The sequence below is a fragment of the Juglans regia genome, chromosome 1, assembly GCF_001411555.2.
Source record: "Juglans regia cultivar Chandler chromosome 1, Walnut 2.0, whole genome shotgun sequence".
Lineage (NCBI taxonomy): Eukaryota > Viridiplantae > Streptophyta > Magnoliopsida > Fagales > Juglandaceae > Juglans > Juglans regia.
The window spans coordinates 5,980,748-5,997,761 of NC_049901.1; the positions used below are offsets into that span (position 1 = coordinate 5,980,748).

General features: G+C 35.5%; 2 protein-coding genes across 2 annotated transcripts; one reads left to right on the plus strand and one right to left on the minus strand.

The window, feature by feature from the left end:
* The first annotated feature begins 7,265 nt into the window (after nucleotides 1-7,265).
* On the plus strand, nucleotides 7,266-11,699 carry LOC108988251 (ADP-ribosylation factor-like protein 8c). Its single transcript, XM_018961464.2, has 6 exons — nucleotides 7,266-7,609; nucleotides 9,385-9,466; nucleotides 9,547-9,579; nucleotides 9,690-9,811; nucleotides 10,756-10,917; nucleotides 11,033-11,699. Exons 1-6 carry the CDS (start codon nucleotides 7,572-7,574, stop codon nucleotides 11,148-11,150), a joined length of 555 nt encoding a protein of 184 aa, XP_018817009.1. The 5' UTR covers nucleotides 7,266-7,571; the 3' UTR covers nucleotides 11,151-11,699.
* Nucleotides 11,700-13,193: 1,494 nt separating this feature from the next.
* On the minus strand, nucleotides 13,194-16,537 carry LOC108988177 (probable inactive receptor kinase At5g16590). Its single transcript, XM_018961326.2, has 2 exons — nucleotides 15,045-16,537; nucleotides 13,194-14,108 (listed from the first exon to the last, which is right to left on the minus strand). The coding sequence occupies exons 1-2, from the start codon at nucleotides 16,300-16,302 to the stop codon at nucleotides 13,438-13,440; spliced, it is 1,929 nt and encodes a 642-aa protein (XP_018816871.1). The 5' UTR covers nucleotides 16,303-16,537; the 3' UTR covers nucleotides 13,194-13,437.
* Between the last annotated feature and the right edge of the window lie 477 nt (nucleotides 16,538-17,014).

The window sequence follows — 17,014 nt, forward strand, 5'->3', positions numbered from 1 at the left end:
TTTTGTAACCCTAAGAACCCCTGCCTCAAACTTGAAGGTATATCCTGATAAATCAAGAATGCCAAGAGAAATTAAATTTCTCTTTAACTTAGGTATAAATCTAACTTCCCTCAAAACTCTTTCAGTACTATCACGCATTTTCAGTCTAACTAACCCTATACCCATGATTTTGCAAGACATTTCCTAGAATTACATGCCCCCCATTTAACTCAGAGAATGTTTTAAACTATTTTCTGATTGGACACATGAAAAAAACAACCAGAATCCATTATCCATTATGTTTTTGAGTCTACTTCACTCATAGTGAGAACCTCAGCACTCTCATATCCCTCTACGTCTAACACCACAGAGGCATCCCCTGCCTCTTTAGGCTTATTCTCAAAATTATTTTTCCTTTCAGGACAATCTTTCTTAAAATACTCTTCCTTGTGACAATGAAAACCTTTAAAGTGTTTTCCATTTGACTTAGACCTAAACTTCTTAACATAATTTTTGCCCCTCTTCTCTCTTTTTTCTGTTCTGCCCCTAACAGTTAAGCTTTCCCCATGATTTTGTTTAGACTCACCTCTATTTTGAAGTTCCCTAGTGTGAAGTACAGATTGTACTTCATCTAATGTAAGTGAGTCTCTACCAAACATCATAGTCTCTTTTAGGCTTTTTTATGATGAGTCCAAGGAACTCAACAAGAGGATAGCATGATCCTCATCCTCCACCTTAATGTCTGTGTTTACTAAATCTAAAATGATTTTGTTAAACTCATCAAGGTGTTGTCCTATTGGGGTTCCAGGAATCATTTTAAAGGTGTATAGTTTGATTTTTTTATGAAGTCTATTGGCTAAAGATTAAGTCATGTAAAGATTCTCTAGCTTCAGCCATATACGCGCAACAATGTCCTCACTGGCCACCTCTCTCAAGACTTTATCTCCGAGAGAGAGGCTTAAGACATTGTGAGCTTTCTGAAGAATGTCCTTCTGGATAGTCTCTCTGTCTTCCTCTTTCGAGGAAGATCCCCTATTTTTTTCACCAAGGAGAGTATCTTGCAGTCCATGTTGGACTAGCAATGCCCTCATCTTAATCCTCCATAGCCCAAAGTCATTTTCACTCGTGAATTTTTCAATATCAAACCTTAAGGTCTTTATCGACCTAGGCTCTAGATACCACTTGTAATGATTTATTAAAAAAAGAGTTCTTGTAGCAGAACTCAAATAAGGAAATATGATAGCAAATATTCATGGACAGAACCAAACAAGATATAACAAATCCAGAACTCTCTTTACAGAATAAAAAACATCAAGAAATAGAGCAAAAACGAAAAACAGTAATCAAAGAAATAAAGAACAAAATAAACTAAGAGTCAACACAAATGATTTATGTGGTTCGACCCTAATGGTCTACGTCCACGGCAGTTATAGCATCAGAGCTTTATTAATGATCAATGTCCTTCACAGAAAAGCCTCAAAATCACATGTGTATACAAAGCCCTCACTCTCTCTCAGAAAATCGCAATGATTTTTCCCTCCAAGTGAAAACTCTAACAAACCCTAGATCCCCCTCTCTGTTCTCTCACTCTGTATCGAAGCCGCCTCAAAACAACAGAAAAACCCAAATGAGAATAAGCTAGGGTTTACAACACGGAAGCTACAAATATATAGGATAAAACAGATGTTGACACATGTAATGATCCAGTGGCATGAAAACCATAATACGGCAGCTTCAAAGCACAGGCACCTCATGTGAGAACAGCTTCAGCTTTATTAACTTTAAGGGTCTTGATTCTGCCACTTGTCTCTCATCCATTCACTCATGTAAGAGAAACATATTAGAACAGAAAATTAAAAGGCAACTAACAAATGTATCGACACATTATTACAAGTATAATAACATGTAATACCAATGTATAATAACGTGTAATTAGACATTAAAAATAATATGTAATACTATATTATGATAACATATAACTAGACACTATAGTATAAGTCTAGTATAAAAATAAGTTAGATATTAGTATAGAAGTAAATTAATTGTGAACGATTTAGTGTTAGATTTAAATTTTGAAAAATTGAAAGTTGAAAGGCCACAAATTTTTTTTTTTAAATGAACTAAATATAAAGCTAATAAAAAGTCCAAAACTGAAAATTCAAATCCAACACAAGTCGGAATCGGATTTTGGGGAATCTAACTTCAACTAAGTCGGTTCTCAATTGTGTTGTAGTATGGGCGGCATAGTAGCACCATCTTTTACTAATATATATATATATAACACATATATAACATATATATATATCATCTTTAATTAAGGAGAACAATATTATTTACAATATATATAGGATCAGCCGAAGGCGAATAAATATTAGTTGTAAAGTAATATAAAATGATACATCAATCTTTACGAACAGGTCTATCTGGGGATCAGTAGGCTCACAAAAAAATTCACGCAAGAAGCTTCTTTGTCAGTAGTTAGTGCTTCACAGCCACTTATGACTTACCCAAAAGAAACAAGAAAAAAAAAAAAAAAAAAGGAAGACCAGAAAATTAAAGAAGAACGGCCCCATATATATATATATATATATATATATATATATATATATATATATATCCTTAATTTATTTTTTCTGTTTTGTTTGATTCGATCCAACTAATATATATATATATATATATATATATATATATATATATATACGTAAATTAAAGGTGGCTCAGTGGTGTTTAATTGGTCATGTCACTGCAAGTTGTTCCGACGCGGATAAAGATGATCAATCGAACGGACTACTTTCCCATACCTTTCATTTTTCAGCTTGCAAATAATATATATAAAAGCAATTAGACAGTAGTCTTCGTCTATATTTTTTTGGGTTTTTTTCTTGAATTAGGCAGTAGTATTACGCGTCATGACTGATCATGTTGCATGTTTGGTCATTGTCATGAATGAAAACCTTTGAAAGTTTTTCTTTCTACTGGTTTTTAGTTGAAAATCATCGTCTTTTCATATCATATCATATATATATATATATATATATATATATATAACCAGAATTATTGTCCCCATGCATGTTGAGTTTGTTTCACGGTATATATGCTCCTTTAAATTTGTCCTTATAGTCAAAGATCCTTGATTCTTAACCATTTCCTTTATTATGTTTAACCTCGATGGCCCCATAATATTATTTTGGAACAATTTAGTTTTTCCCGAATTATTATGAGGTCATTCTAACGTGTGCATGTCGACACAGATTCTAGGTTTTATTTCTCTGTTGGCCGATAGTGATCATGATGATCAGACGGTGACCTGTAAATATTAGGCTTGGAAAATTGGTCTGTTTGAAATTAGTGACTAATGAATACTATAATATACAAGTATAATATGATCATTGGTCGATTACTAATAATTAAAAGGCATATATATCATTGGTTGGTTTTTAGGTTTAAGTAAAAAAGGTTACCTCAAAAGCAATCATGTTTTCTCCCAAGCCTCAAAGGCGGCAATCAATTGCAAATATTGCTAACTGAGTAAAGATATACATACAATACATTATACAATACATTACACAATAATATTATAAAAGGAAGATATTTTTGTAAAATTATGTTATTTTTATAAGATATTTTTACAAAAATACCACTAATTTAAAGATTATGTATCATCAAACGAGGGGAAAAAAAGAGAGTACATAAAGATGTAAAATCTGATCAAAATATATGTTCTCTTTGGGTTTTCAATCTATATATATATATATATATGTGAGTATTTGCTCGGAATTTTTACTTATATTGGTAAGTAATATTGTTTGTGAGTGTTTGGCTTAATAATTATTTCCTTGATTAAGTCTTTGGCTTATTTAATAAATTAATGAACCCAAAAATTAAAACTTGAGCTTGCTATTATATAATTTATCAAATAGAGACAATATTGAATATCATAAACGCGTTGATCGATCATCATCTTCAAGAATTCATCATGATGAGCTTCAAGTTGCTAATGATCAAGTGTCATGCCTTTAAAGCTTAGCCGCGCGCACTATCCGCAGCTTAGCTTGAATATGAAGACTGCCAGCTTACACATTTCCACCCTCAATTCTTTCAAAACTATATATAAGTTCTCATGTAGCAAACATCAAAATCATTAGGTGCAGGCCGAAGGATTGGCCAAGAATTAAGTTGCATGCGCATTTGTCTGTCAATTAGTGCTTTGAATTAACCATACTAGAGTGGTTGGCTGAGGCAGCTAAAATTCATATTATATAAATAATGTGATGTGGAATTAAGATAAATGTTTGAAAGATTAACAAGTCTAATATTGCATAGAATATCATGTCTTGTGTCGGTGGTTGATCTGATCAATTGTCAACAGTCACAATAATGATCGATCAAAAAATTAACCAATTATATAGCTCTTTCCCCTTTAAGCTTAATTAGTGGCCTTTTTTTTCCATTCTTTTGTGAATGATGAATATTCCAAATGATGTATAATTTGATCAAGAATATTGCGCCAACGTTCAATTATATCTACTTAATTACCGCGATCGATTTACTGATCAAGATCAACTGATCAGACATAACATCTGCATTTAATATTATTGGCTCACTACAAATTCAAACTGTACTTTGACAACAAAATCGGATAATTTGTTTAATTTGATTACATATTTTTCTGCATTTTTAGTTATAATTTGATTGCCCAACTTCTTGAGATTGGATATACATATCAATGAAAACATAGAAGCTTCGATATATATTGAATTTAATATTTTTTTAAGAAGAGGACGACACGCGGGGAATAACCTGATAACATTTTTGAATTTCTTGGCAGTTTCAGTACATGATATTCTAAAATACATGTTTTAAATTTAATAGTTATATGGATGGATGTTCACACACACATATGTGATTTACAAAGAGATCATCTCATAAAATAGAATTCACAATTTGATATATATAGTCCATTGTGATGCATTAGATTGTAAAATTATTTTTATTATAAAGCATATCATCTAATCGAATATTACACTTATAATCACATCAGTTTGTAAATTACTTATTTTTGTGAGATATTCTTTAATTTTGTGAACTTAATAAGACTAGTATATATATATACATGCATGCATGTGCACAGAAAATGCATGTTTTGCACTACTTCTAGTTATAAAGCAAGCATTTTTTTTTTCCTAGCAATTACGAATTAATCCCTCGGTTGACTTGTAAACGCATGCAGACATGTAGGTATCGGCGTCTCGCTTAGTCAAGCTCATAGTATCACATAACTTGTAAGAGTTTCAAATGGTAGATAGCATGCATGCATGCAAGTCGTTGGGAGTATTTTCCTCATTCGGAGTCTCTAAATTTTTGTCGACCTCTTTCCTCAGACATGACATGCATTGGACATGGTTTCATACAGGCAAGTCAAGAAAGACGAAAAGTGTTGATCTATGATGTTGAACGCAATTAATTAACGTTGAAGCAAGAGAAAATATTAGACGACAAATTAAGGCGGCTGCCAATAATCTTACGTAGGAATCTAAATGAATCAGTCTGTTCAATAGTCTGTTCGGTACTCATTCGGTTAAATTCGAATTGAACTCGACTTGTGAAAAAAAATCTCGTTTGTGAAAGTAGATACCCATTTGATTTGTAAATAACACAAACCCGATAAAACTAAACTCGATTAGGCTAAGACTCTCGTTAAGGCCCACTCGTTAGCTCGACTCGATTAAAACTCATTCATATATTGATAAATATATATACACATATATGTGTATTAGCTAATAATATAAGCATACCACTTTTATAATTAAATATATAATATATAATCTAATTACTTATGTCTATATAGTGAATATACTTCATAAGTATATTTTATAATTTGTATAATAATCAGTCGATAAAATTTAATAATTTCATATACTAGTATTTGAGAACCATATATGAAATAGATATATGCTATCATATTAAGTGTACGTATTAATAATATATGTAGGCATATAATATATTGTTATTTTGGATAAATATCAACTAGTTAGATATTAATTATTTATAAATTTTTTAAAATTTTATAATTCAATAGAAGTTTTACTTGTTAGTTGTATAAATTCAATATTAGATCTTTTATTTTTTATTTATTTAATTTATTAATTATTAAATCTTATTTTTAAAAAAATTAACAATTTGAACTCGAGCTCGACTTGACTCAAACTCGTTTGTGAGATGAACTCGAGCTCGAATTGAGAGTTTAACTTATCAGGTTGAGCTTGAGCTCGATTATTTTAAGTCAAGCTGAGTCGACAAGCCAAAGACTGGCTCGACTTGGCTCAATTACAACCTGATTCTTACATGCATCTTTCCAGATGCATATATCTTTAATTTGGACCAGAATTAATGTACTTCAATGCACGTTTTTCTTTCTCTAGTAATGGACATGCACTGAGATCACGAACGTACGTACAGTTGTACTTAATTGGTTGCATATATATATATATATATATATATCATTCATCTTGCGTAAGCTTTCCAGTAGATCTTACCTCATTCTAACCATTACATATTGAACTTGATTAATTTACACCTCCTAAATTACGATTATGGATAGATAAAAAGACATGGGGCGAGAATATTATATAGGTTAAATAAGATGCACTACAAGAAACGCTTATCTGTAGTCAGATAAGCGTTTCTTTTATGATAATGGACAACGATTTATTTCTTTTATTTAAAAATAAATAAAGAAAGAAAGACAAAAGAAGAGAGCAGCTCAAATTTAATTGAAATAAAATCGCTAATTGGGTCGTCATTGATCACCTTTCAATCTTGGATAACAAAAGTCGTTGGAGACTAGTTTTTTTCTTTCTCCAACATGAACCGATTTGTTTTGGTGGGCTGGTCTGAATTTGAATGGGCTTGTTCCGTCCAAATAGAAATTGATTAGCCCAACCCATTCATACGTAAATAAGGGCCTTTGGACTACGTACAGTGTCCCCTTACTAATATTAACTGGAGCTTGTAAGGGTCCAATTCATCTATGGGTTGTCTGGTCCATGTAATAGGCCGAGACCATGTCATATGTGCAGACCGTAGACGTACGTCCAAAACTTCGATGTATATCATCGCCAATCACCATTATGATCCCTTAGTTATTTCCAACCAAACAAATCAAAACTAGAACATATATTAAGAAATGAAAAAAAAAAATTTGATATTTATAAATAGAGTGTAAAAAAAAATAATAATTTACTTTTTCCAAAATTATATCAATCGTTTTTCTTTCGTGCCATTGTAAATTTTCAGAATCCATTGTAAATGAAAGGTAGGGATCATAGTCATACCTAGGGAAAGCCATAGCGTACCATCTGTAATCTCTAGTACTGTTGGCTTCTTGCTGTTATCCCCCACGTTTGGATAGCTCTGGTGGACAGCAGTCATTACGTATCACAAGAAAGTGTCTACACCACCTTTCCTACAACATATTTCTTGGTCCTCACAGGAAGCTTTTCCTTCCGGCCTACTTTCTTTCCTTCGCTTTCTCCTCCTGAAAAAATCACGGATTCTACTGGTTCATAGCGCTAAAGCTCGCTTCTTTCGAGATGGGTCTCTGGGATTCCTTTCTCAACTGGCTCCGGAGGTAACCTTTCAACTTTTGTTTTCTGTTTTTCATCCTCGTTCTTTCTTGTTCCTGCTTTCTGCTTTTGTTTTATGTGACTTTATTGGAATTCTGTTGCGTTCGTTTGGTTTGCCAAGAAAGCGGGGGATAAATTTATTGAAGTTTCATGATGTTTGGTTGGTACTTCCATAGAGAACGAAGAACTCAATGTAATAGTTGTTACGGAGTTCTCTAAAGTTGATTTGTGCGTCTATTTGCGTCTTTGTTATTTCATAGTGTGAGGTGCATACTGTTAGGAACCTGCTGGGTAACTCTAGTAAAAATGGAACAATAAAATGGAAATGGAAAAGTAGGAAACAGATGATAGAATCATATATTCATCACTGTGCTTGAAGATGATAATGGGTATTGGAGGTACTCTGCCTCCAGATGAAAACCACAAGGTTCAACAGAAAATTCCAGAATAATCCTACAAACTACCACCTCCCGTCTATATACTGGAAGACACCCCCTCCCATAGTCGTCAATCACCAAAATAAGGCCATGGACCAATTTTCTACAAACAACACTAACTAAGGCCATGGACCAACAACTTAGCAATTCAAATAAAACAAAAGGGGAAAATCTCAGCTAGAGGCCCATCAAGCCCAGCCCAACTTAATTGGGTTCATTACACATACATGTGGGAAACATTGTACTTCAATAAGATCCTTGAAACGTAAAATACCAAAAATTTAAATCTAAAACTTGGATAATGCAATGGGATTTCTAATTATTCCTCCTGAAAAGGGACTTGTTAATTGTGAACTTTATTCGTTCTGGTTAATCTCTTATAGTTTAATTTTGAATATTGCCATTCATTCATAGGAGGTTTTAAGCCCGGCCGGTTTGTATTTTTCATCCCAGTTAAATAACGAATGAGAAGAGTGGCATAATGAATTGCATAGATATATTTTCTCTCAATGCTTAGTTGCTGAGAAAATATGGGATAATAATTTTGAACCATCAATTGTTTTTATTTCCCGCTCCGTTCAGGTAGGTAAATGGCATGGGGAATAGGTGCTATCAAGCTTACATGGACACCCCCAAGCCCATGTCAATGTTTTGCTTTTCTTTCTCTTCTTCTTTTCCCTCTCAACAAGAACAGTAGAAAGAATTGCATTGCTGTATTTTCCTCTTCGAACCAAAGGGAAAGTTTAGGAAAGTTTAGAAAGAATTACTCGATTTCATCTTTCAATATTCAAAATCCGGTATGTTTTCGGTCTTATTCTAAAACAGACCATTCATGAACAGCTTTATGAATTTGTGGTTTTAATTGAATACTGAATGTCCTCCATGATCTTGTTGTGACATTTTAGAATTTCATATTTAGTGAAGTATGCAAAATTTTGTGAAATATGAGAGCATATGTAAGATAAACTGGATTTTTTTGGGGGCAATTTGAATTTATTTTGGAATGGATGAACTGCTCTGAGCTTGGAGCTGGCTGTTTATTTCCTTATACCTCTCCATATTTTTTGGTAAAAATGCTGTGATCTCTGTAAGTTTTATGAATAGTAGATTTCTTTAATATTCTATCATCATTACAATAATCCCATATATGGTTAACATAGGATACAAAGTGATACTAATACTTCTATCGTTCATAATTGGTATGATCAATGCAATAGAAAATGTTGTATTCACCTCTCTTTAAAAAATATAGAAAAGGCTGCATTTAATATTTGGATTTTCTACTATAATTGGGTGCTGCAATAATTGAAGTTTTTTCCTTCTACTGTGTGCCTGTGTATCAGCTTATTCTTTAAACAGGAAATGGAACTTTCTCTCGTTGGCCTTCAGAATGCAGGAAAGTCATCTCTTGTTAATGCCATTGCTGTGAGTAAACATAATCTCTGCTATTTATTCTGGTACTTGTGAGTGGCTTTCTTTTGACATTAGTCCTTTATGTCTGCCAGACAGGGGGTTACAGTGAGGACATGATTCCAACTGTAGGTATCTTTTCCTTGAAGAAATTGTTGCACAATTTTTTAATCTCGTTGTCTTACAACGGTTTTTTTTTTTTTTTTCTAACAACGGATTATTAATACTATAAAACCAGGTTGGATTCAATATGCGAAAAGTTACTAAGGGAAATGTGACAATCAAGCTTTGGGACCTTGGAGGGCACAGGAGGTTTCGTACAATGTGGGAGCGTTACTGCCGTGGTGTCTCTGCGATTCTGTAATGCCTCTAGTCTTTGATCTTCTCTCTTTGTTGTACCAAAGTATCTTCTACTGGTTTTTAACAACTCATTTATCTGCCACTTGCTTTTAGTGACACAAGCAAATATCCGTCAGTGTTCAAGAATGTTGCTCTGACCCCAAGAAACTAATTCTGACTCCCATATAAGTTCTAATGTGTATATATTAAATACTTACTCGCTTTACAGGCGCACCAAAGCATTATCTACGGGATAAATTTGACTTCTTGAGATAACTCTCTAATCAGGTACTATAATAAACTAACATTAATTAAAATATAGTTTTTTTTTTCTTGCTGGGCCATCACAGCCACAGTTTAGTGAGGTTGACTGCAGAAACTTTTTGACTTCTGGTCATGTAGACTTGAGTTGAAATTGAAAATAGACATCAAAGTTTGTGGATCTGCAATAAAGCATAGAATAAGAAGGGCCTGGAACTTCATCTTGGAACTCGTGAACTCTGTTACTCTGTTCGAAAAAAAAAACTTATCATTTGAGGAAAAAAAATCTGCACCTGAGGTGCCTTCATATGTTCTTCTTCAGTGCATTTCTGTCCATAGTTGTTTTTCTTTTAGCACCAGGTTGTGGGTGGGATTGCTATGCATTCATGTCTATTTCATCTTATAAGTTGCATCAAGTGATGACTATCCTGCACGTTTCCTCATATGGCATTTGCCAGACTCATAAACAAAAGGAAAATTGAAACTTCAAAGATCAATTCAATATTTTAGAAGTGGAGGGGGTAGATAAGCTGGAATCTTGCAGAAACTATTCATAATCTAAGTAGTTGCTATTTATCTATTTCATTAGCTAAATTAGCACATGGTTCATAATAGTTTCTTTATTCACGTGGGTGTGATAGCCCCAGTTTAGTTCATTTAGTAATGGTAAGGGTGTATTCAATTTATGATGGATGCAAAAACAGATATGTAGTAGATGCTGCTGATAGAGACAGTGTTCCCATATCTCGAACTGAGCTACATGACCTCTTGATGAAACCATCAATAAGTGAAATTCCTTTACTTGTTCTTGGCAACAAAATTGACAAGTCAGAAGCTCTTTCCAAGCAAGCGTTGGTGGATCAGCTGTAAGTTCAAGAAAAATCTTAGTAGCAGTCGACTTATAGTGATAATAAATCTTGTTTCTGGTTCTCCTTCCCTATATGATTTTGAAATCTTTATGCTTTTGTTGAGTGGTTTCAGAGGCCTCGAAACTATTAAAGACAGAGAAGTGTGCTGCTATATGATCTCATGCAAGGATTCGATAAACATAGATGTTGTCATTGATTGGCTAATCAAGCACTCAAAAACAACAAAATGATTTATGGGTCGACTTTCTTTGGTGTTCAGATGAAGACTGAGGATTCTTTTCCTCCATTGCGTTGAAGCTGTGCCCCATATAAGTGCTATGTACAGTACTTTGATTATTAGAGCCAGTCTTTTGTGCGTTATCTGTTTTCCTTTAACAGCAGTACTGTTTCTTTCCTATTGTTTCTGAGTTTTTCCGAGGATAGATTAGGCTCCGTTTGGATGTTGAGTTGAGTTGAGATGAGTTGAGTTCTTTATGAATAGTAATGAGTTTTGTGGGGCTCACCTAAGATGAGTTTAGACGTATTTAGATGTTGAGATAAGTTTAGATATATTTATGGGAAATTGAAAAAGGTTGTGGGTCCCGCGTGTAAAGAAGTGTTAAGTTAAAAATAGTTGTGAGTCTCACGAGTAAAGAGGTTTTGAGTTGAGATGAATTTAATGATTTGAGAGTTTGGTGTTTGGATATTAGATTCAGCTTAAAATTAGACTGAACTCTAAGTTCCAATTATCACAATTGTTCTCATTCGTGAAATGTTTTATGATGATCAGGATCATGAAATGAGGGACATTTTGATTACTGCTTTCAAATTTGATTTCAGTACCAATCTCTGCACATGAATTGTTTGGTGGCAGATAAGGGCATTGATGCTCTACCTTAGAAAGCCAATGGTTATTGAATTGCAATTTGCATATTTTGAAGGGGATTAAGGCCTCATACAGTATTGATATACTCTACTAGTGCCAGAACGAAAGCAGGATCTCTGTCCCGCCTGGTTTTTCTCTCGATTTCAGCCAGTTATATCATAATGCCCATGACAGCAAGGTCGCCAGCCTAGAAACTAGATAAAATAATTTGTGAGGACAACATGGTCACCTTACATATTGATGGACCATTCTTTAAGCATATTCAAGGTCTCATCTTATTTCCTTTTCAATCAGAAATATCCCTTGGATTGATATTTCAAATATGGATTGCCATATCGTTTTCTCTATGTTCTGAAGCATTGATGCCTGACCTAACATTTTAATACCCATATGATATGTCATAATGTCAAGAGTCTAGACCATTCTTTCAGCATATTTAAGGTGTTTCTTATGCAAATTTTCCTTTTTCTATCGATCGAAGTGGTCATTGAATAGGTTTTTTTTTTTTTTTTTCTCCTTTTCCAGTTCACAATACAATAAGAACAAATCAAAATATATTTCCCTGAATCTTCTAAAACATTGACACCCAACCTAACGTGTGAAGACCGTTGTAAGTACCATAATATCAAAATCTTTTGTACCACCGGAAAGCAAATAGACTAACAAATTTCTCTGCTCCTGCTTTATTAAAACAAATAAATAAACAACCAACCAGACAACTTTGTTTCAACAAATTTAAAGTTATACAAGAAGCCAAAGAAACAGAGAATAAAATTATATTAATAGTACTGTGGATCGGGAATCCAATATGAACAAAATAACGTACAAAATCATTCAGTCACCTAAACAGAAAAGGATTTGACGGAAACACTTGAATTCTTAAAATAAATACACTACCATACTAATATATATAGCTGCAAAAGTACTAAGTGGTCCCTTCTGTAAAAGGTATTAAAGGAAAAAATAAAAGGGAAGAAAATTAAAAACAAAAGCTTGGTCGATTCTCAGAAGTAGGATGAACCCAGTAAACAGCCAAAGCATCTGATAAGCCTGCTAAAACGAGTTGACAGCAAGAGATCGTTGATCTTTTTTTCATGTAGGCAGGTCTTCTTTTTAGTAGAGCATTGCACCAGAAATCTGCTTCTTCCTCTACTTTTTCCTTTTTTTGTTTATCCTTTGAAACCTATTTCCATTTTGGAAAGGGCTTAATTTCCGTTCTAACCAATCAGTTTGTTTATTAATAAAGTAAGGCAAGCTAATAATGAAATGGTGAGGATCTTCAAACCAACAGTCGTGTAAACAAAATATTGCAAATAAATCCAATAATCTTACCATGAATAACCAAAGTCAAAGATCTTTATCAAACTAGAGTATAGGAATAGTTATTCACAATATTAACACAACCAAATAAAGAAAATAACATTTGAGATTCCCATTGAAATTAAATACATTGAACTACAGGGTTTATACAAACCCCTGCAACTAAAATGAGTAAAGGCAAGAAGATATAAAGAAAAAGAGAGGCAAGCGACCTTACAAAGTTGATTTTAAAGAAGACAACCCATGAATGAACACTAATATATAGCACTAAATAATTTAGTATGATAAATATAGGGCAGTGAAGGAAGATTTCTGATCTTTCTTTGATACTATTATGAAGATGAAGGTGCTCTTGAATCAACTGACTGCAACCGAGGCGACAACCCTTCATCCACGTCAGTAGACAAGTCCCGTGTTGTTTCTTGCTCTTGCTGTGAACTAGAAATTAGCCACAGATCCTCAATTCGTTTTGTCACCTCAGCCATTGAAGGACGCCTATCAGGGTACTGAGCAGTACATTCAAGACCTATCTGTAAGAGCTGAACCATTTCCTCCTCAACACTCTGGTACCTGAGTAGCTCGAGGTCAAACACCTCAGAAGTCCACTCCTCATGAACAACAGACTGGACCCATCTTGGGAGGTCTACGCCTTCCTCATTCAGTAGGGCATGAGTGGGAGGCTTCCCAGTAAGCAGCTCCAAAAGTAACACACCAAAGCTGTAGACATCTGCTTTTTGGGATACATTACGAGCATCTGTGACCTCTGGGGCACGATAACCATCAATGCGGTTTGGAGTGGAGGTGGGAAGTGCAAGGGATGCAAGACCGAAGTCAGAGACCCGAGCTTCATACGAGCTGGTGAGGAGGATATTCGATGACTTGATGTTTCCATGGGAAATTGTGGGGCCATGTGAATGTAGGAATCCAATTGCCCTGGCAGCTCCAAGAGCAATGCCAGTCCTGGTTTCCCAATTCAATGGAGTCCTACCAGACCCTCTGTTTCCTGCAATGAAACAACAGAGACATGAATGAGATATAAAAGGAAGTAAACCCAGCAAAGGACCTCGACATTCATTGTTTTGATGTGCCTTTCATCCAGAGCTTTTATCTCAAAATGAATAAGCAGTAAAATTTGATTTTCAATTAAATGTTTTACATCGCAAAAACCAGTATTCATAATTTTTCTTCCTTTCCAGTTGGTGGTGGGCTGATGGGATTTTTAGAGGGAGGAAAAATTGAATACGCATACAGCATTCATCCGTGGATAGACAAAAGCCCTCAAGACGACTAGAGTCCTGAGTTGGACTGTCAATGCCAATTTCAATGAGAGAATGGACACTTCATTGCAAATGCACCACATAATAATGTGTACAGAAAAACCATTGAAATCAAACGCACAGATAACTGATCAACTCACTGGTCTTCAACAAGTGGACAGACGTACAAGTGCTGGAATACCAGCATAAAAATCAGAGAAAGCAAGCAAGCATTATCCTAAATGAAAGAACTGTGAATGCACAATTACAGCTGCATACAAACACAAAACCATTTCCTTAAGACGGTTAAAAAGAATGCCAACTATCTATATATGAAAAACTGAAATTCAGGACGTTGATGATCCAGGAAAAGCACTGTACTTTGCAATTGGAGGCCATAGGTGCCAGACATATATTATCTCTATCTAGAATAGCAATTCATTGAGAACAAGTGGTAATTACCCAAGCAAAAGAATAGTGACGATATATTTCTTAAATATGATGATAGGAGAAAAAATCAGAAATGATACATACCCACTTCAGGAAAAACAAATCAACAATGATAGAAAGCGAGTAGTGACACAGAGTCAGCACAATATAAACATAATTGAACTCACATTCTCGAATTGGCCAAAAAACAAGAAATCTAATTATCACTGGAAAGCCAAGAAGGAAATGCTCACCATGCAAAAGTGCAGATATGCTTCCCATGGGAACGTAATCATAAACGAGAAGGCTCTCCTCCGCGCTGAAATAGTAACCCCTCAGTGTGACCAAATTCATATGAGCCATGCTTCCAATCTGTCCGATCCTTTCCTGGAATTCCTTATCCGACAGGGTCACCTCCTTCAACCTCTTCACCACCACTGTCATCCCTGTCTCCAAAGTAGCCTTATACGCCGTCCCGAACGTCCCCTTCCCGAGTACCTCAGCCGATGCTCTTAACAATTCCTCCAAATCAAATGTCTTGGCCACATTCCCAAAGAACACCAAACTCTTACTCCCGCCACGCCTCTTACTCCCTCTCGAATGTTCAGCACTCGCACCCATACTCTCACTATCTAACGCCACCTTCTCCCTCGGAATCTCAACCCCGCCACGCTTCGCTACCGCAACTTCGTTGGATTTCCCGCCGCTCTTCCTTCGACAGAAAATAACCAAAACAAGCACAATGAGCGCAAAACCAAGAAACGACCCGATTACAATCCCCGCAATTGCTCCACCGGACAACTTTCTTCCGTTCCCACTTCCCGGGCAGCCCTGCAACGGCTTCCCACATAGCGAGTTACCTTGAAAAGAGTTAGCGGGCAAACCCGAAAGCCGTTGCGGCACTGGCCCACTTAAACGATTGAAAGAAACATTAAACTGAGGAAGAGGGGTGATATCAATGTCAGGAATGGACCCGGTGAGATTGTTCTTCTCCAGAAACAGAGTGCCCAATCTCGTCAAACTGTTAATACGAGGCGAAATCTCCCCGGAAAAGTTATTGTAAGCGAGATTTACACGCACCAGGCTCTTCAGATCGTACAGGGACCCGGGGATTTCACCGGAGAAGTGATTTTGTTGCAAATAGAGGTTCCTGAGTTGGGCAAGGTTGGCAAAGTCGGGCGGTATGGGCCCGGAGAGCGAATTGACGCGGAGGGAGAGGGTAACGAGTTGTGTGAGGTTCCCAATTCCAACAGGCAGTGGACCCAACAGGCCCATGGCGGGGAAGCGCAGCTCGGTCACCCGGTCGTTCGTGCAGTTGACGCCGTTCCACTTGCATGGATTCTCGACCGAGATGTCCCAGCGAAGCAAGCGTCCCCGCACGGCTAGACGGAGCGTCAATAAAGCAGCCCTGTCCGACGACAGATCTGAGGCTCCGCAGGTTAAAACACTCGAACAGAATGAAATAACAAACAGAAAAAAAACTGGCCGACCCCGTACTTGCACTTGCTTCATCTTTAATCTCGGACACCAAAAAAGTTGAAAAGAATGATAAAGAGAAACGCAGTCCAAAGCTGTCTGTGACTGAGAGAGAGCTATCAGTATGATTTCTCGGAGGGGGAGGCTCGAACTCCGGTGACGCTACTCTGATTAATACCCTGAAAGCCGAAGAGAGGTTATAAAAAACCCCCCCACACCGGCCGCTCTGACTCTGAGTTGGCCGAGACGTTGACGGCATTAATGCAAAGGTACCGTCTCCTTTTTATTAAATAAATAAATTAAATTAACGTGCGAAACGTCATCCAAAGTAAATTTTGGGGAATGCACGACTCTGATTACTATGAAGATTTAAGGAAGCTTCCCTTTTCCCGTTTGTTGAGATTGTGATGGAATTTATGACGTAATTTTACAAGACCGACAGAGATATCAAATTTTACGATTTATTTTTATTTTTAAAAGAGAAAGTATTATTACTTTATAACAACTTTTTTTATCATTATTTAAAAAAATTTTATTATTTTGATTTTGATTTTTAATTTGATGAGTCATAAGCAATATTATTTTTAAAGAATTGTTCTATTCCTAAATGTGTAGAGTATAGAGTCTTATAACATATAAGTCGGTTTGTTAATATACTCCTTATAGAGAGATCCATTTTAATTTTAGAAAAACTAAAACACCAATCATCTTTTAACATAATTGATGTGGAAAGTCAATGTTGTGTTGG

Bases quoted from the DNA above. Each gene is read 5' to 3' on its own strand.
- LOC108988251 (XM_018961464.2), top strand. From the start codon at position 7,572: ATGGGTCTCTGGGATTCCTTTCTCAACTGGCTCCGGAG. The intron at 9,467-9,546 runs GTGAGTAAACAT...TATGTCTGCCAG, and splicing joins CTCTTGTTAATGCCATTGCT to ACAGGGGGTTACAGTGAGGA. The intron at 9,812-10,755 runs GTAATGCCTCTA...ATGCAAAAACAG, and splicing joins CGTGGTGTCTCTGCGATTCT to ATATGTAGTAGATGCTGCTG.
- LOC108988177 (XM_018961326.2), bottom strand. From the start codon at position 16,302: ATGAAGCAAGTGCAAGTACGGGGTCGGCCAGTTTTTTTTCTGTTTGTT. The intron at 14,109-15,044 runs GTGAGCATTTCC...GTTTCATTGCAG, and splicing joins CATATCTGCACTTTTGCATG to GAAACAGAGGGTCTGGTAGG.